At 43.0% G+C, this 20,649-nt stretch overlaps 1 protein-coding gene across 7 annotated transcripts in view; it reads right to left on the bottom strand.

Moving 5' to 3' along the window:
* Positions 1 to 20,649, bottom strand: part of AFF2 (ALF transcription elongation factor 2) — a 528,832-nt gene that overhangs the window by 17,277 nt on the left and 490,906 nt on the right. For all 7 annotated transcript variants that reach the window (XM_056809873.1, XM_007507264.3, XM_056809876.1 and 4 more), the window contains 7 exons: positions 20,342 to 20,564; positions 16,803 to 16,942; positions 16,142 to 16,205; positions 13,332 to 13,468; positions 9,896 to 9,967; positions 9,439 to 9,532; positions 6,916 to 6,959 (listed from right to left, as the gene is read on the bottom strand). In XM_056809873.1, the coding sequence (XP_056665851.1) occupies positions 6,916 to 6,959; positions 9,439 to 9,532; positions 9,896 to 9,967; positions 13,332 to 13,468; positions 16,142 to 16,205; positions 16,803 to 16,942; positions 20,342 to 20,564 (774 nt within the window). The remainder of the gene's footprint in view (positions 1 to 6,915; positions 6,960 to 9,438; positions 9,533 to 9,895; positions 9,968 to 13,331; positions 13,469 to 16,141; positions 16,206 to 16,802; positions 16,943 to 20,341; positions 20,565 to 20,649) is intronic.

A 20,649-nucleotide genomic window follows, 5' to 3' on the forward strand; every position in this document is an offset into this window, starting at 1 on the left:
TCCCAGTCTTTCACAGGAAGGAAATCTCTCACGGCCATAATGATTTTCCTACCTGCTACCAGAAGCAATGATTGGCAGTTAGCAAACACTCGATGGCCCATTATTGGAGTGTTTTGTGGAAACCACAATGACAGTTTGCTACAAATCCAGTCACCACAATAAGCAAAGTTCAACTCTTAAAAGCCTCCCGTGGAGCAGTCTTAGAAACTCAAGGCAAAGTAGGCCCATGAATGTCTCACTAGGGTTCTTGAAGCCCTGTTCTGGACATCTGCTTTCAATTGCTGACAGTTCATCTGTATGCTGTCTAAATAAAGAGGAATGTTTTGAGTTATTCACTTAGTGTAGGACTAATGTCCTGATATAGATTTTCTTTTAATTCTAACACTAGCAATTAGGAATCATCTGCTGGCTGCCCACTGTGTAGGGGTCATCTGTGGCTCTCTCTCCTCACGTGGTTTAGATTCATGTGTCTGAAAAATCACTCAGGGCCATTCTCTCTGAAAACAGATTTCTGAATCCACAATCAAGGTTTGAAAATTCCTCAGCTTCACATCTTCCTTCAAACTGTCTGCCCAAGCAAACATACTGGAAAACCCATGTAGGAAACCAATGTGAGAGAAGAGAAAGAAATGCCTCATTAGGAGTGCAGTATGTCTGTTTCTATCTTTTCTTTCTTTCCTTATTTTTGTCTTTCAAAGGAAAATTCCACAAAGAAACCTTGATAATTTCCTCTCTGTCAACTGTTGCTACATATTAGGAAACAAGGGAGACTTCATGTCTGATAATCTCCTGCTGTGCAAGCCCCCCAAATCATAGTCAGTGAATACTTCCTCCCAGAATGGCTATGTGTACCCCCTAAGCGGAGGAGTGATGGGATGAATGAGGGGACAACCCCATATAATCTCAAAGCATGGGAAAGCTGAATGTCAGTACAGAAAATCTGAGAGTGATTGGCAACTGTGTGCTCCCCACCTGGTCAAAGGAGCGTGTGGCTACATAGAGCCCCTTCTGTAAACCATGTTCAAGCTCCCCTTGGTTTAGGCTGGTCTGCAGGGGAAAGTATTGAATGGCAATAAATAACTCAGTCTTCATGCCCGTAGATTTTTGTCTCCACATTAGGCTTCTGCTTGACTGGTATAAAATGGCGTGGGATTCTTCCTGCCATCTTAGTAACAGTCACTAGAAGCCATGGTTCTTATAGGAATGCTACATTCCTTGTGGATGGGATAATACAAAGTATTATTGGCTACATCCAAGCTGTGTGTGGGCAGTCAGAGACAAAAGTCAATACAGTCTTGCTCCATTTTTGCAGCCTCCAACTGCTACATAATAGACCACCCCTATGTCATTAATTAGGAGAAAAAGCCTGCCAAACACAGCACCGGGATTGATTGGATAATGAATTGGACTTGGAGCATTTGGGTTTTCACAGGAAGCTGTGAATTGACATTAGAGTATGGGCACCTGAACTCAGTATTTGTTCTAGTGAAATGAAAAGAATAACCTAATCTTGATCTAAAATTGTTACAACACCATGATGACGGGGAGAAAAAAGTTGTCAGTGGACTCTCTATTTGTTGGAATTCCTCTGATTCATGCCAACACATCAGGAACTACGAATACGGTCAGAATCGGGGAACTCCTCCACTTCTGAAGATGGAGACCTCTTTAGAATTTACCAGCCTAAAGAACTGGCTAAAGGTTAGAGATGTTAATTGCTGCCTAGGGCCATACAAACTTGTGTCATAGATGGGACTCTGGAACCTAGGTTTTCCCAAATTCAGGCCCCATTGCCTCTCTGATTCTTTGACAGATCTATTGTACATTCGTTACAACAGTCCTGAGAATGGCTGTTCCTAGACCGCACCTTTTTGGACTACAGATCCCTTTCTTTTGTGGTTGACCAGAGCACCTAGAATGTTTTAGGTAGACCCCATGACAGATCCAAATAAAAGTAAGATCTTGACCCTATCTTCCAAGTCTAGCAGAAGAGAAAAGACATGTACACAGATAACTTTCAGCTAAGATAGAATGTGGCAAGGCAAGGAGAAATAAAAGGCTCTGGGGGAGGGGGCATCAGAGGAGAAAGGCATCATTTCTGGCCTTCACTCCAAGAGGATAACTCCATCTCTTACTTTCTGGAAAAAAATGAAGCATGAGTTTCTTTATTCAAATGAATTCTTCCCTCCAGTCTCAGATGAATTTCTTTGGCCTTGCTAATGGCTAACCTGTATCTCATTCCATACTGATTCCTAAAGGCCTTTGCTTTGCAACTCGGTTGGCAACATCTCCAGAGCTGTTCTTCCCACTGTCGAAAAGCATTCCCCTCACTCCTCCCACACTGTTATCCAGATGTGCACAGGTATTTCTCTTTTAAAAACAACCCAAACCAAATCCCCATGACATTACAGAACCCTTATAGCATGCCTATTTCCTCTCCTTTGTTTCACCTCGAATTTCACAAATGAAGTCTTTCTTAATCCTTATCACTTTGGATCCCATCCTTATTTTGCCAGTGAAGTTGCTCTTTTCTGCTTTCTTTCTCTTCCCCTGCCTCTCTCTCTCTCTCCCCTTATGGTTTCCATGACACTAACCTCTTTGGGTTCCCAAACCACACCTCTGTTACTGTCTTTTCCCACTCTCTAACCATTGGTGTTTGCCAAGTTTCAGTTGCCTGCTCTTCTTGATGTACACAGCTTCTAGGACCAATTTAAGGAAAATCTCCCTGACTAGAAAGGTGTTAAAAGGATGGAATCATTGTTAAGGGACGCTAAAGTTTCTCTTTCATGGCATCAACCCTGTATGACTAGAAAGACTGAAATTTGCTCTTGCTGGCAGGCAAAGAGACTGCAGTTGACATAGAGAAATTATTTTTCACCCCATCTTCATTCAAAAGCTCTTAGACCTGTCCAAGTGAGTGCGCTTTCTGTATAAAGAAGTTGTTTTCTCAAAACAAATCCAAACTGTTTGAAGGCTTTTTTGAAAATGACTTGACAAGCTCAAGTATGTATTTAAATTCTTTCATTTTTGAATTTTTAAAATGCTCTTATTCCTTAAGAGCTACTTGTCTGATCCTGCCCATTCTCCATTTGTGTTCAGAGAGCAGGTTTCCCTGGGCTTCTCCATTTTTATCTTCTGACCCCTAAAGCAGAATCTTTTATCTACTCTGTGTATCAGTATCAGAGAAGACCCTAATTCAACCATTCAAGTGTGATAAGTTACTGCCTTTTTAAAAAATGAAGCTTCTCCTTCATTATGAATATGGAAATGATGTTGAGGAAATTATGTCTGCACCTGTAGTTTCTTCTCTGAGTATTTAGAAAAAGAAGATCAGTTATACTTGAAATAGGAAAGTGTGAAAAGCTACTGACAACAGGAGCTTGTATTTATAAGGGTACTTTTCCCTTCTAAAGTGTTTTCCACATAATTTAATTTACTTTCACATCTGTGTGAGAGATGAGGGACAGGTGGCATCATTTTTACTTGACTGTAGCAAACACTGATTAAACGCCTTGTGTGTGCCAGAAACTGGGACCACAAAACCTGGAAATGAGCTTAACTCCAGGCCTCAGGGAGCTCCCCATTTTGGCCCTTAGCTATACCTTTCTCCTTCACCTTGCCTGCCTCTGTCTTTCTCTGTCTCTGTTTTTCTATCTGTCTCTCTCTCTCTTCTCATTTTCTCTCACACTCAGTTCTTTGATTCTTTCTTATTTTGTTTGTATAAATTTTCTTTTCTGAGGATCACCTGAGTTGTATTCTCCCACATCTTGGCTGACTGTCTTATAGCATCCTTTATTCTTTTCCTTGTTTGGGATGTAGTTGTTTAGAGTGTCTGCGATGTAAATGGTAGTTGCTTGTTGTCCTCCTTATTACTATTTTTACTGTATTAAAGAATATATATATATAGTATTTTTGCCTTTTCCACATTTATGATTTGTGTCCAAACACATATTTTATATCTTACTACTGTTTCTGTGGCCCCCTGAAATGAGTGTGGTTTATACTCATTTTAGCTCAGTCTTATGCCATAGGTTTTCTGTTTTTTTTTCTGCCTCATTATAAGCTTTTCAAATTTACTGAAATTATTCTGCTCATGGTTACTTCTCTCCTTTTTATTCTTCTTTCCCCTTGGAATCCCATTTCCTCCCTTTTACTATTGCTTGTGTTTATTTCGCTTACTATCTCCTCTTCCCTTCTTGCCCTAGAATCCCTCCTCAGGCATTCTCTCTCCCTCTGTCTCTGCGGACTCTTTCCTCACCTTCTATAAGCATACTAAGGCATACCGAAATTCTTGCCAATCTTGGCCTAGTCCCTGCTAGCCCCTTGTGTTATCTTCTAGAATCCTCTCAACTGCCCCTTTTCCTTTCCTATGGCTTAGTCCTGTGTAGCTGGGCTCCTGCCACTACTTCTAGATTCAAATTTCACAAGCTGGTGAACAGCCTTTTCTTAGTCTTCATCCTCTGACTTCTCCTCAGTGCCTATGAATTAAAAAAACATCACTCCACAAAAACCTCCCAGGTTTCTGTATCTAGTCACATGCTGTTGACTGCTTTTTTCAGTCTTTCTAGATGTCTGGTAATCATCTCAAATTCAGTTCGTCTAAAACAAAACCCATTATCGTCCATTAATCCAAAATTCTGTTTCTGTTGAGTGGGCCACCACCATTCTAGTCAGTCTATTTCTCAACCCTGAAATCTTCCATCATTTTACTTCCCTGCATCCTCCTGAACCTGATACCTAGGTGCTTGCTAAGACTTCTCTTTCTTAGATTCACAGTTTCTCCTCTCTTCTCTCTCCTACACAGCCAACACCAGAATTCAGACTCGACCTTTATCACCCATTGCCTAGACTACTGTGGTAACCTCCTAAGTGGTCTCCCAGCTCCAGTCTCTCCCCTCATCTTCCACACAGTTTCCAAAGAGTCTTGCTAAGGCACAGGTCTGATTGTAACTCTGCTTGCTCAAATAGCCAGGTGGCTCCTCACCATTACCTCTAGGATAAAACATAAGCTACTTAGCTTAATATTCAAATCCCTTCACAATCTGGCTCCTGTCTCTCTCTCCAGGCTTACTGCACATTAATCACCACACTCCTCCCCATCCCTGCCCGCAATGCCCTTTAGAAACTTCTCAGCCAAATTGGGTTACCAAGAGTTTTCCATTGAACTAGACACATCATCTCTCCCCTTTGGATATTTGCATAGCTCCTGCCCATTTAACGGACAAGTGTTTTGTTAAGAGCTTCCTGTGATGTGGCCCCTACACTCAAAGAGTATTGGAAGGGTCACAGGGCTGTAGACAAAATAAAGACAGTGATTTCTGTATGGTGGGGCACTGAAAAATAGGAGAAGTGGCACTTGAGCCAAGCCTTGAAAGGAGCTAGGGATTTCAAGAGGCAAAGATGAAGAGAGAATGCATACTAGGCCTGGCAGGCAGCCTGGGTACAAAAGCACTGAGGTGGCAGATGGAATGTCATGAATGGGACAAATTGATCGATTTGGTTCATAGATGGGGAGAAATGTCTGATCAGCCTGAAAAGCTAGGACAGAGCTAGACTGCAAGATGCTTAAAGCACCCAGCAGGTCTGTTTGTATTTATCCTTGAGGCAATGGGAACCATGGAACCTTCTGTAGCTGGCACAAGGACAATGTAATCCCTGGGTTTTAGGAAGAGCAATTTGGTAGCTTTGGAGAGGATAGAAAGGAAGGGAGGATATTGGATGTGGGGAGACCAATTTAGAAGCCACTGTACTAGTCTAGGCTAGAGGAGAAGAGGACCCAAGTGAAAAAAACACAGTGAAGTTGAGGAGATATGCCTGAGAAGACCTAGCAGCTGATGTCTTCCCTCAAGACGTACTTCTGGTGCCACCTCTTTGGCGAAAACTTCCTAGTTATCCCTCCCTTTGTTACTATTTATAAATGCATAGCAAAATGACTAGCAGTTGGGCAACTGTACCCTGTTGTGTCTATTCTATGTGACTTGCATGAAGGAGATACTCAACGAATGATTTAAAAAAAAACTCATTTGCTGAGTTATCCCTGTTTGCTGCCAGAGGTGGGAAAATTCAGAGCTTTTAACTGAAGTCATTTAGTGCCATTAGTATTTGCTCTCTTTTCCATCTCCAAATTGGTCTATACGACTTCCTAATAAGTACGTCAGAGATTATATCCATCTTTCAAAACCATACTCTTAAAGAATCATTGGATAGAGGCAGAAGGGATCTCAAAAAGACCTAGTCCAGCTCCCTCTCCTGATAAAGGAGGAAACTGAGTCATCGGGTGCTTCAATGCTTTGTCCATGATCAATGGCTAGTCAGTGTTCTGTAGAAGCAGGACTGGGACCCAGGTATCCTGATGCTCCCCAGAGAACAAGGGCCCTGGAACATCGATGTTCTTCTAACAAGGCCACACTAGTGAGATGGTTTCATTGAGGCTCAAAACATCATTATATGATACAATTTTATACTTTCGGTCAGGGTAATTTTGCATTAAAATAAAAATTGTCATGATGGCTCCAATAATTGGTTGACTAAGTGTCTTTCCATTTTCCTCACTATTCTGTCTTTAGTTTTATTAAACAGCACTTACCATATATCAATGAATATTTCATTGGTCTTTCATTACTGAGAGAATTATTGAAAAATTATTGTATTGGCAGTTAACTCGCCTTTAACTCCCTGAAATGGTGATACTTGCCACCTAATTAGTAGCTCTTTTTATGACCCTCATTTGGCTTAGAGATCAATGGGACCAAGACTTTGGTATCAAATCACCCTTCAACTTTTCAGTTCTGCCCTTTGCTGAGACCTATGGGATACACAAAAGTTTCATTCTGGAGTTGTAAATGTCAAAGTATTTTCAGCCTAGAAAATCATTCCTTTTCATGAAGAAGCGAGTCGTTTTTAGAAAATACTTACTTTCCATAGTTTCCCCATGGTATCTGGGCAGCCTTGGAGGAAGTCTGTTGAGAGAGAGAGAGAGAGAGAGAGAGAGCAAGAGAGAGAGAAATAGAGAGAAAATGTGGAAATCTATTTTGTAATTTATTAATTCAGAAACAGATGGAAGTGTGATTTAAAGTACATTAATATTGATTACAGCGTTCCTGGCTGCCTCCTGTTTCGTTAGCAGGAGCTGGAATGTATGTATGCAGCTTGTCAGCACCCAATGCACAGTGCTTGATGAAAATAGCTGGTTAGGATAATTAGTGGGCCTCAATCAGGACCATGAAAGTCACTTGATGAAAGATATGAGCTACTAAAAGGCCCAGTGAAATCAGAGTCAGTTTTCTAAGAAGTGGCTTAATTATCCTTGTAAATTTACTTTGCAAAAAAGGTTCTTCTGAGTGAGTGCAAGAAGCTGGTCACCTTTAGCAGGAAGAAACAACTTCCCAGGTGGAAGGATGCCACCTGCAAGGGGGCCAGACCATTAGAAGTAGGTAGGATCTTTGGGAAGGTGACCTGTAGATGGGAATTCAACTGGCCCTCTCAAGGATCTTTGGCATGCCATTTGGCCACTCACTTCATTTGAAAGGGAAACTCTATTGCTACTTGCTGTGATGACTTAAACACCCAAGTATCTCTATGTCTCTGTCTGTCTCTACCCCCCCCCCCTCTATATATATATGCACCAGCATTTATGGAGGAGAGAGAATTCCAGGAATCACTCTCAGGCCAACAGAAACAGGACCACTGCTGAGTAGGGTTGGTGCTCCATCAGTCATATCTAGATTGGAATCAAGCCTTGTGAAGAAGGGACTTACCAACACTCCTCCCCTACCCTCACACACTCCCAGCATCACCTACTACCTACTGTCACTGACCAGTGGTCACTGACAAGGGGACAAGGGCAAGAACCCTAGGAATGGCAGCACTTCCCGGACCAGGGCCTCTGATTCCAGTCATAATCCAGGCAAGGAACTCTTGTGGAGATAGAATATGCCAACTGACTGCAGGGGCTGCAGCCCATACCTTGGCAGCAGCACAGCTATTGGAAACCCCAAAGAAAGTTTTGACCAGTCAGGTCCTTGGGATGGTGAAATGAGTCAACATTAGGATTTTGTCATTCAGTCATTTTGGTCCTGTCTGACTTTTTTTGACTCTGTTTGAGGATTTCTTGGCAAAGATATTGGAGTGGTTTGTCATTTTTTTCTCCAGCTCATTTTACAGAGCAGAAAACTGAGGCAGACACGGTTTAAGTGACGTGCTCAGAGCCACATGGCTATTAAGTGTCTGAGGTTGTATTTGAACTTGGGGAGAAGAATCTTCATAACTCCAGGACCAGTACTCTACCTACTATGCCACGTAGCTGTGCTGGCATATATATGTTCTGTCTATATATACAGATAGATCTTTGTCATCTCCCCATCAGAATGGAAGCTCCTGACAAGCTGTGATTCATTATATTTGTACCCTCTTAGGGTCTGGTATCAACTATCTTGCCAACTGCAGCAAGCAGTGTTTCTAATGTGTTTCTTACTGGCTGCAATCTTGGGTGACTGGGGAATTTCCCACTGGGCACTTTGAGGGTCTAATCTCCTGTGCCACCAGGAAAATGATGTCCTCTCTGATTTGTTATAAGCTTCTGGTAGACAATGAGGTAACTCTTTCCTTTCCTTGGAGGCTCTGAATTGCCACAGGAAATGGCACTGCTCAATAACCCTTTGGGTTTTAAGTTGAAGCCCATAGATGCTCAGATGATGGACATTTCTGAAGCCTGTCAAATTTTATGTCCAAAGAATTTTGGGCAAATTACTGGATTCTGATGGGGAGCTGAGAGATCTTGGGGAAGGCACTAAGCCTCGATTTTCTCATCTGTGAAATGGAGCCAATAATCCTTCTGCCACCTCCCAAGAGCTGATAGGTGAGAGGGCTCTGAAAGTACAATGCCTTCACAAAGGTGTGCTGTAGCTTTGGTGAGGGTGTTGACTCTACCCCTTCTCCTGAGCTTTCCATAGTAGCTTGGTCATTGTTGCCTTTTTTGGGAAGGATTTATGGTCAATCCTTGTTCTTTCCCGCCTAAAAGAGACAGTGGGCCTAGTATCTGTTTAATGGTTATTGTCTCTATTCCCACACACTCACTGGTTTTCCCAAAGGGACTACAGTGCAGAGAGGGACAGAAGGCATGCTCTGACTGTAAACATGACTTTCAAATATCACTGAAACTGCCAAAGGTCATTTTTGTTAATCAGGACAATATTGAGGTGACTGAACCATTTTATTTTCTCTTCTGTGACCCAGATCAAATGTAAGCGTAGCACTGGGTCCCTAAGGAGAGGTGGGCAGGACCCTGCAGGAACGAAAGAGGCATGTCTTCGGCAGCCAGTATAACCTTGCTGGCAAAAATCCTGTTCTTTGCAAATTGACATTTAATAACGTGCCTGTCAGATCTCATTAGTCATTTCATTCACCAGCTCTCTCCAAAAGATACAAAATAAGGATTACCTTAAAATATTCCATCAGAGATCTAGAATACTTCATAGCGTGGTCCCTCTTTAGTTTAAACATTCTCAAGTACAGGAGTGATAAGCATCGGTAGCTGCAGTAATTAGGAAAGGATTATGTTAATTCCAGTGTTTAATGAAATCTATAAACTGTAAAAAAAGGCAATATCTGCATGTATATCTATATTTTTAGTCTTTCTTCTAAGGCTAGATAGATTGAGAAATCTAAGAGAGTAATGGGGAAGGGGAGGGCGAAGGATTAAAATCCCATCTTGATAACGGTCTAAATGAGAAAGCTAAATGTTTAGTCAGCTGCTGAGGCCAGCCATTTGTTATCCTTTAATAGTTTAATAGAAAACAAGAATAATGGTCTGGTAGAAGCAGCTTATGGATTTCTACAGTTTGAAAGTCTTTTTTCAGACTTCTAGTTGTTTTCTCATGTTCTCCATGTGACTCACCATAAAATTGCAAGCCTCTTGTCCCACTCGGTAGAAGAGGAGCAGGTGAAATTCTTGAGTCTCAGGGCATACCTTTGGAAACAAAGAAAGCAATGTCAAATGACTGGGTTTGGTTGGACCTGATAGCGTGCTGGTCTTTCTCTATCTCTCCCCCAGGCAGAGCTCCTCGAGGGCAGACCCTGGCTGGGTATGGTGGCAGAATGACCCTCTTCGAAATATTAGAAATAGGGGGGAAGCTCGGTGGCTCAGTGGATTGAGAGCCAGACCTAGAGGCAGGAGGTCCTGGGTTCAAATCTGACCTCAGACCCTTCCTAGTTGTGAGACCCTGGGCAAGTCACCGAACCCCCACTGCCTAGCCCTTATTGCTCTTCTGCCTTTTGGTTCCAAGGCAGAAGACAAGGGTTTTTAAAAAAAAGATTAGAAGCACAGGAATCTTCCCGAACTCCCTGGGAGCTCCACCACAGGGGTCTCCCATTGTGATGCTGATCATGGCCCCTCACAGGCACCTCGGAGCTATGCTCTCCTATAAGCTTACTTCTAGGGATGGACCTTCCTTGGGTTCTACTGATGGGAGAAGGGGAAAGGGATGCCACCAATGGGGTCTAGAATGTTCACGCTCCCCCATTCTGGGATATACCCTCCTTTTTTGTTTCTGGTCATACACTACTCAGATGGCATCTTTTCTATCATTTCTGCATAGTTTCATCTTTGTAATGTATTGTACCCAGCTGGTACCTACCAGTCAATACTTTTTCTCAGGGTCTCTTGTAGGAACTCTCCTCCATACATACATACATTACAAATTAGAAGCACTTTGGAGTGGGGAAGGGCCAGGCTTAGCCCAGTCCTGTCTTAAATACAGCTAACCTTGGGACCCTAGGCAGATCACTTTTCCACTCTGTCTGAGGCAAGGAGTTGGAGAAAGGAAGCTCGTCAAAAGAACCCGAGGTCAGGGCACCCTTGACTCCACCTCTACACAAAACCCCCTACCCAGATATGGACAGGCAAAGGGGGTACAGTAGAGTCAGGAAAACCTGAGTACAAATGTGACCTCCTGGATACTTAATAACTATGTGACCGTAGGCAAGTCAGTGAACTGCTGCTTGTCTCAGTTTCCTCATCTGTAAAATGGTGATCTGAAAAGCACCCGCCTCCCAGGGTTGTTGGGAAGATCCAAGGAGATAATATTTGTAGTGTTTAGCACGATGGCTGCCACATGGTAGTAAGTGCTATATGAATGTTAGCTCTTTTTATCATGGTAAGGTCTGCCTTTCACTATTACAGGACCATGGATTTAGAGCTGGCTGGCACCTTGGAGATCATCTAGGTGGAGCCCTCTCATTTTAAGTATAGGGAAGTGATCCTCTCCCAATTCCGACTTGGGGAACATGGGAGGCGTGCATTGCGATGACAGGTGGGCAGGAGGCTAAAAGGTAGGCAGGTATTAATTAACGGTATCTTTGGATGACAAAGCAGCTAAAGTGCTGTGCCAGCTCTGACACCAGAACTCTGGGGCTCCGGCTTCTAATGGCTCTGAAATGCTTCTTCGAGTAGTTTCTAGCCCAAGTGTCATTTCTAAAGGAGAGGTCAAGTTCACGCCAAAGATTTGTGCCTCATTAACTTGAAGGGCTTTCGTGTTGTTGTCCCTGTTTGGAAAATTCCCTCCTCCTCTAAGAAAATGTTATTGTTTCCCATTCGGGTGATTAAAGGTTGAGGAGTCCTCCTCCCCACCCCCTCCTTTCCCCCCTTTTAACTAAGCACACTCTCTTCTGTGCATTGAGGCTCTTGAAAATCAATTCATCGCATAAAATCATTGTACTGAGCTTTAATGCAATTTCACAGGTACTTGTGCTAGAATAAGTAATAGGGTTCAGTGTTGCGTAAGGAAGTTTAAAGGTATATGAAAGCTTTGATGAGTTCTCATTTACAAGGAGGTAATGGAGTGCAGGCGGGAGCTCAGTGCCACTGGAATCCGAAGTTACTTCAGCCCCACCTCTGGCCCCCAATGGGACCTACTCTAGGGCGCTTCCATTCTGCTTCCGCGTGCTCATTGTTCCTACTCTGGGCCTCTCGAGTGCCCATTTTCAGCCGTAAGGACTTGGTGCCTGCCCCCCTGCTCACTTTCTCTGACAGCTGAATCAGACACCCATCAAGGGCTCGGAAACATTCAAGTGCCATTGAACCATAAGGGGCTAGTGGCAGTGAGGACTGAATTTTACCTGGTGTGATTTCCCTATTAAGATCCAGAGAGAAAATAAATTAAGGAGACAGGAGAGGGGAGCTTTACTAGGGCCCCCAGATTCCCTGGTGAGACTGGGAGGAGCACCAATGGCAGATGGAAAGGATGGTGGATGCCTGTTAGTCCCCGATGAAGCCAATTTGCTTTCTTAAGTTTATCTTGGGGACTTGGCTTTCTTTTGATCACTGCCTGGCTGAAAGGAGATCACCCTGCAGCAGCTATTCCTTCTCCTCAGTTTCCATCCAATATTCAAATACCCAGTGCCACTGTGCTAGCAGAAGACACGAGCACTATTAACTGAGAGACTATTGGAAAAACCATTCACTCAGTCAAGCCCTTTTCCAATTGAGGCCCCTGAAGCATGCATGGTGCAGTTAGAAAGAGCCCTTAGGAGTCAGGATATCCGGACTCGAGTCCTAGCTGTCTCATTTACTAGATGAATAATGCCGGGCAGCACAAGGGGCGTGTGTGTGGGGTCGGTCACATGGGACACTTGCTTGGGTCCCTCCTGGCTCTAACAACTAATGCTCTGCAAAGATCACAGTGGCTGCTTTTCCTTTTTTTTTCTTTTTCTTCTCTGTGGGGCTTAAATGAATTTCCTCTCCTCCATAACCTAGACCATCAGCCTGGAAAATTTCATTTTTTAAAAGTAAATGAAACCAGGAAAGTTTGTAGTTTAATCTCTCCCCTCTCTTCTTCCCCCCTTACACCCTCCTCTCCCTCAAATGGAAAAAGTAAGTCTGTTCTCCATCTGTGACCTTAAATGCCAACTTGGAGCTCAGAACCATTTTTTATAATCAGGACAGGAAACAGGGTTTATAATGGAAATCCTGATAGCCCCACTTTAGGGGTTTTGAATTATAAAACTACACCTTTTAAAAGACAAGTGTCGTTGCCAAACGATGAAATGACTATACTTTATTTCCACCCACTACATTTCCATTTTAATTTTATGAATATTGCAAATTATAACACTCACATTATAACCTCTAAAGGGGCTAATTTATAAAAGCATGTCCATCAATTATAAATTTTCCATGACATTAATAAAATGGCAAGAACTAATTATGATGACTTCAGAAATGAAGATGCCTTGGACAAATCATTAATATGTTGAAATGATATTTTTTAAAACATAGCAGGTTCTAATTATGACTGAAATGAGATAATGAAAATGATCACAGTAAGAACATTAACCTGATGAGCTCCACAGTTTCGGAATACATGGTGTATGGAGATTTCGCCTCCAATGGGTCCCGCTCCATTGCGTTGCCACACTCGATGAAGGAGAGGGCTGCATCAGTGTAATAGATAGCCTTGCCAAACTTCTCCACCTGAAATGGACAAATGACTGTTTAGCTTTTCTCCTTCAAAAAGAGAGCTCACGCAGAGAACGAGACGCTTTTTAAAAGGTATCCATTTCCCTCAAGGATCAATGGACTGACTTCTGGAGCGGTCTGTGGGACATAAAAGCAGAAGGAGATTTGAAAAAAAAATGCCTGCCATCCACCCTTTCCTCAGCTCCGGGGTGGGGGGAGGCAGGCTAGACTGTCTTAGTGAGCCTCAGCCACAGATGTGAGAGAAATTGGAGCCGAGAGTCCATTTTTCCTTCTGCTTTGATTCACTGTTCATTGCAAGCACCCCACTCCATGACACGGGGAGAGGAGTAACAGATTGGTGCCATTTGTCATGAAAAATGTGAAGTTGTGGTAGGGCTGTTGACAAAAACCTCATCACCTTCATTGAAAATGATGCCCTGCAATAGTGTCCAGAAGCTCCAAATACAGCATTCTGATCTATCTGATTTCAAGAGAATTGGACGGCAAAAGGGTTTATCCCCGATAATGGTCATCACGAGACAGACTCGGGCATCCCAATTTCTTTTTCTGTGTAATGAATATTGCATATGGCATTTTCTACTGAGGATTTTATAAGAGTATTTAACATTTTTTATTTCTGCTGGCTAGATGGACGCTCTCCACTAATACGGTCTTTTATGTTAAACAACCAATATAAGGAGCTTTGTATTCTTCAGTAATTTCTCAGTATATCTCTTAGCAAAACATTTTCTAGGCAACCCTAAGGGTTTTGGTTCTCCAAATGGCACAGTCGCTATCTATAACAAAGGATCCAGTAACACTGGAGAACGATTTGGTTTACAGATCCAGCTGAATCTGTTGTTACAATGGCTCTCTCGTCGTAAAATGAATGTGTGTACTTCAGCTTTTATGTATTGCAGAAAACCATAGCTTAATTTCTGTAAACTGTTGGGTAAATATTTATTTGCATGAAATTCAGCCTTTCAATCAAAGCTATTCTGGGAAAACCTGGGCATCCATGTGAGAGGGATTTCGGTGGTGTTGTCATTTTCTTTTCTTTTTTTCCCCATTTCCCTCTCATCTCCCAAGTTAATTTCTCCAAGCCATTAGCTCCTAGCCTTATGTCGGCTCCATCCTTTGGGGACTTTTGTCCCCAATTTTTGAACTCTTTTCCTGGAGCCATCCCATATATTGTTTTGGACTGTTTTAGCTGCTTTGGTGGTAGGTAGACCCAAACTAAGAAGGGTGGCTAGCGGCTAATGCTTAGTTTTAATAATTATTTCTCGGTTTCACTCATTTTCACTTTGGGGGAAATAGGACTTTCCATAGTCTCAGGTGTCTAGCCTGGCCAGGTCACATCTGCTCACATAAAGGACATATGACTTCACTGACTCTTCTGATTCTGCCTGAGGTCCTCCCTCTGTCATGTTAGCAATTTGAGGACTTAGAAAGCGAGCTGCCACCACATGCCTTCTACTTCCTTCTTGATGTGTGCTCTAGTCACGTGCCCAATCCTGCCAGCATTTTGAATAGAGCTGGCGATTTTGCCTGTCTCCTCATGGCAGTTTGGGGGCTCATAAAATAATTATTCTGAGGATATAATTCAGACCAGTGGGATCTTAGTCTCAGACAGCAGCTGTATGACTTGATTTGACCAAAAGAGGAACATAAATGACAGACAGGTCAAAAGGCACATGCTCTGGGTGGTTCTTAGGAATTGGTGGTTGGTTGCCAAGCACTCGTATGTGGCACAGCAAAGGCTTGGTGTGCCATTAAGAGCTTTCTCAGGGTTAAGCTTCTTGTGGCAGAGAAGTTTTCCCTATAGGCCTCGCCATGCTGTATGCTGCCTTCTCAGGTTCTTTCTGCTCGAACACCTCTCCTAATGGTGTCAGGCTTAGTCAAAGGGGAGGAAGCAGGGAGCAACATGACACTCTTACAGAGTCTCCAGAAAGGAGCATGACAGAGCACATGGAAGCCCTCACTGGCACTGACAGCTAAATGTTAGTTTGCACAGGGCAACAGGTTAATGTTACGCCCAAGAGTGTTTTCCTTAAAGGGCTCATCTTGGGGAAGGGCCTTGTTAAGGGGAAAGCTGTCAGTGTTATCTTAATACGAGTTCTCAGCCTGAAATCCTCACACTGTGGGATACCTTCCACAAAAAGGCATTTCAGGAAATTTCGCTAGCTTAATGACAACCAGAGCTTCTTGCTAAAATCTGCTAGTTTTTATGTGGAGGAAAGGGTCTGTTTTTCCAAAGTCTTGAGCTCGCCAACATCAGCTGAGATGCCAGTTCTTTTCTGGATCTGAAGGGGGGCCCACTGTGGGGCTGGGGGTACCTCCTTTTATTTTATAGGACAAGTCCAAAATGTTCTTCCTAAGCCTCCAGGACTTTTCTGAAACTGATTTTTCACTTCAACAACAACAGCAGCAACAATAACAATAATATAGGCTATTCAACCCTCAGAAGGGAGGGAAGAAGCATGGAGGGAGGATACCCAGTGCTTCCCAAGCCTCTAAAAGTTAGGATGTGGAAATATGCAAGCCATTTTTTCCTCATTTATCAGCAGAGGGAACTCGTGGTGGGCTATTGGAAAATTTTGGTAGTGGAGCTGGTTCCCCAATGGGTTTTCTTCAGAAGCATATATTGTTCAAGGGTGAAAAAAGCAGGAAAAATCTCTGGGAACTTACCAGTGCATCAGCTTTGTGCTTGAGCTTCTTGGCCTCCTGCATGTAATAGTCAGCGCTGTGAGGCCTAAACAAACACATTTCATTCTTTCAGATGGCTTTGTCATCATTTGATTATAAGACTAAATAGCCCAAATATCTCTGCTCTGAATCCCCATATAGCACACAATAAAATGCAGACAAATACAACTACTCCCATTATGAAAGAGCTAGAAATAAATGGGCAAAATGGAGATCCAAGGCATACAAATGCCCCATTTTAACCAATTCTGTCCTCCCCCTCTCCCCACCCCAATTAGAAGCATTAAGTAAATAAAATAATCAGAAATTCTAATTGGTCCTGCAGCATACATTTCTACTGGAGAAAACAAGCCCCCAAATGGGACAATGCAACCTAGAATTAAATCTCCTTAATTGGAAACACTGAAGTACCACCAGCACAATCAGAGTACATACAGCATGTGTGGGAAATGACAACAATTGTTTGGTGCATCTGCTTGAGCCTGGCCTAAGGGCCTCATTCCAGTTAAGTTTTCTTTGACTTGATTTGCAATGATGACATTTTACACAAGGAAAGGGATGTGGAAGTCTCCCTTCTAGTCTGTATCCACCTTCCCCCCATCCACCCAAGACAGATGAGATATTTGGAATATTTCTAACATACATGTTATCAAAATGAATCCGAGGTCTTCTAGTCTCTACACTCCCATTAGCCATTGAAGACATCGAAGACCAAGTAGCCATCTCTAGTTGATTACTATTCAGAAGCCCAATGCTGGGGCCGCGATTGTAAGTATCTTCACCCTGTTTTTCAAAAAAGGGAATAATTAACTTTCATTAACTCAGGGGTTTGGCAAAATCTCTCTTTAGGAATGCTTTGACCAAACAGGATTAAGTAAAACCATTAACATGTCTTAAGGTTCAAATGAAGATCCTCTTGGGATTTTTAACTTAATAGATCTCTTCGTTTGTCTCTCCTATGACTCTCAATTCTCAACCAATAAGCTTCTGTAATTATATACCTCTCCAGCATGTCCCAAAGGTTTAAAGTCAGTAGGGAGTCACTCAACAGAAATGGTGAATGGAAAGGTTGCAGGGGGTAGGGAGTGAAGAGGGATGGAGAGCCTGGCCTTGTGAAGCTTTGTGAAACTCACTCAATTCCACCACTTTGGAAGTACCTCTAAACACCTGATTAGCATTATTCTGTGGATAAGTCTATCCTCTGCTGTTCCTTTGTTCCATAGGAAGGCATTTAGGCTAGTAAAACGTGCATTGAGCCTGGTCTTCCTAGTAGCTATTTGCATTGGGGACTTTGTAGGCCAATAAATGTAACCTGTTTGCCTCTGATGTGGGCTGACATATTCTTCTCTGGGCCTGAGTCAGTGGGATATGGGTAACATAAGCGAGGAAGTAAGGGGTGAACGAGCAAATGAGCTCAAAAACACAAGCTCCTCTTGCTTGTCAGTGAAAGGACTCGGGGACTAGTGAGTCTCTAATGCTTAGTCCAGGGCCTTGTAGAGAGGAAGCATTTAGAAAATCAAACGAGTTTAGGGTATAATGTGACAGCCACAAATAACTCCATGATGTTGCATTGAATTCCATGTGGCACACCTTCCAGGGTTAAAAAGACAGTTGAGCTCCTGTATTCTGTGCTACTGAAGTGACATCAGGAGTACTGCAGTCACTTCTGGACCTAACAGTTTAAAAATGGCATTGCTAAAGGAAGAGCAATTAGATTATTGGAAGGCTTGAGTCCATGCCATCTGAGGATGGGTTGAAGGACCTTGGTTATTTGACCTGAATGAGGGAAGGCTCATGAGCATTGTTGTCAGGTGTAGGAAGGGATGTAATGCGAGAAAGAAATCAGACTTGTACTGTCTGGCCTAAGAGGGCAGAACCAAGGAGCATGGGTAGACAGTTGCAGAAACCACTTTTCTTGCTTTCAGGACCAAAGTTGCCAACAACTCTCTCTCAAAGTGGAAGGGGCTATTTCTGGAAGTGGTGAGTCTTAGCCACTATTGGATGTTTTTTGGCCAAGGCTGAAGGATAGCCAGCTGTTCTGCGGGTTGTAGAAGGGCATCTTTTATTAGTATGAATTGAACCAAATGGCTGCTGAGGTCCCTCTTCTAAACCCCCCTCAAGTTCTCTGATATTGTCTGTGTGATTTGAGACTGATATGGCTCATGTCTAATCGCTTTTTAAGTCAACACAAAGTGATGGTGCTGAGTTCTACCAAAGGAGTTCGCAGATCTCTCTTAGCTTTCTGAGTGGGCCCGAGTTCACTGCAGGAAAGACCATCAGGCCTCAAAGTTTTCAGGGCCTCTGGTTATGCTACTGGATGATTATATCGGTTTCATTCTGACACTGATAATAGCCCTGTAAAGTAGGCAGGACAGGCATCATTATCTCCATTTGACAGATGTAGAAAGAAAACACTGGAAAGAGTTAAATGACTTGTCCAAGGGCATGGCAAATTTGTAACAGCACAGATATCTCTTTCCTCTCTGTCTAGTGAACAAAACCAAAATACCAAACTGTGCCCACACTGCCTTCCAGACTTCAAGCTTGGGTGCCTGGGAGAATTGTGGCACTAGGAACAGAAATGAGATTATTATGGAATTGACATTATAAACATTAGCAGCATTAAAATTTTTATCACTGTTATATAAAAAAAGCTTTTATTAAGCACCTAATTAGCCTTGACAACAGGCTCTGCCAAGAAGAAACAATTCTACAGATACACAGTGCGCGACTTTCCAAGGGCTTATCAAAGATGCCCAAAGTGGAAGTTTTTAATGTTAATTATAGTCACTGCACCACCTAGGGTGATTAGTAAGTACTGTTACTGTTTAGAATAGGTGAGTCTGTTCCAATGTGGCATAGTAGAAAAGGGCTGGAGTACGAAGATATGGGTTCAAGGTTTCACTCTGACAAAGCTGTGCCATTGGCCAAGTTTCTTGGCCTCTCTGAGCCTCACCATCCTCATCTGCGGTGTGAAGATGATGATCCTTGTACTGTCTACCTCATGGAGTGATTATGAAGAAACCTCTGAGTGAAGCACTAAGCAGAGGTGAGCCGTTCTTACCCAGTCAACATCTCTGACTATGGAGGATAACGTTATACTTGTCTCTTCACACTATTACAGTTGCTGCTCTGGCAAAAGCTCCCTGCTGCTGGCAGAATCACCCCTGATAATCCAGGAATAGGATTTAAGGGCCTAAAAGCTCTGAGGCCTGATGGTCTTTTCTGCAGTGGAAATGACCCTCTGAAGTGAGGCCTAAATCAGATCCACAAGAGATTTGGGAACTCCTTTTGTAAAGCTCAGCACTATTGCTTTTTATTAGCTTAAAATGCAATTAGACTTTAACAAACACAAAACCTGGAAGTAGGTAGGATTTTGTAGGTGAGGTTAACCTCTCTATCAAATCCAGTCACAGTCTCTTTGCAATTTGTGAGAAGAGCTTTGAGAATTATTGTAGCCAAACACATTAATCACCCTGTAGTCAACCTGATACTAATTGAGCTGGGATGGCCCACAAACCCCAGATGTCACGGTGATCTCTGCCACAGTAGGCACCGGGCTTCTACCGGCATCTTGCCCTGTGATGCCTCATTGTAGTGGGAAGGTGGCCCTGGTCTTTTAAAGGCTTTGTGAGCAGACTAAAAACTCTGGCAGGTCCGACCAAATTGGAAAGGTTTCCAGTAAGGGATTTTGGTTTTAGAAGACCTCTAGAATCCATTAAGTCAATCCTCCTGCCTTAAAACAGAGTTCAATTTAAACTGTCCCTTGCAAAAAGTTCTTTCTCTTTGGTTAAAATATCTCTAGGGAAAGAGATGCTATCATTTCCTTTAGAACTCCATTTCCACAAAATCAATACAAGGCAGAGGTGGTGCCACTGTAAGACTGGTGGAAAGGAGTGGCTTGTTGCTGTCACCTAGGTAAAGTCTCTTCTCTCCAAAATATTCTGGCTTGGGCTTCTAGTCTTCTCTAACCAGATTCCTAGCTCTTTTGAATACCCCAGTCTCTCAGGTGTCCAACAGCATTCATTTTCGTGGCCTTTGTTTTGAGTCTCCCTCAATCTTTCAATCACACATGAGTGGCCCCCCTGCCTTCATGCTCACCACCACTTGCCCCAGATACCAACACGCCCACTTGGAGTTCTACTTAGAATTGGAATATTGCCCTTCCCACCAAATACTCACACATATCCTGAAGTTTAAATGGGTCTTGCTCTCATTCTTTCTGGGCCTGGCAAAAGAACAACTGGCAGCAGGAAAAGCAGTAGGCATGAAAACTTCCTGACTGAAGGAACTCTTGCTATCAGAACTGATGCGTCGATGTAGGGGCTCATCCGACAATGGGGACAGTGGAGGTGGGAATAGCTTGTCATCTCTCTTCTTAGCCACTTTTTTTGCGAGAACATTTCTGGTGGAGGAAAACGGGAATCGTTTCTATTCTCAGACGTTTTTACTCTTCCTATTTCTTGTAATTTGGGGCAGCATTTTAGCTG

This window comes from Monodelphis domestica, chromosome X (assembly GCF_027887165.1).
Source record: "Monodelphis domestica isolate mMonDom1 chromosome X, mMonDom1.pri, whole genome shotgun sequence".
Taxonomy (NCBI): domain Eukaryota; kingdom Metazoa; phylum Chordata; class Mammalia; order Didelphimorphia; family Didelphidae; genus Monodelphis; species Monodelphis domestica.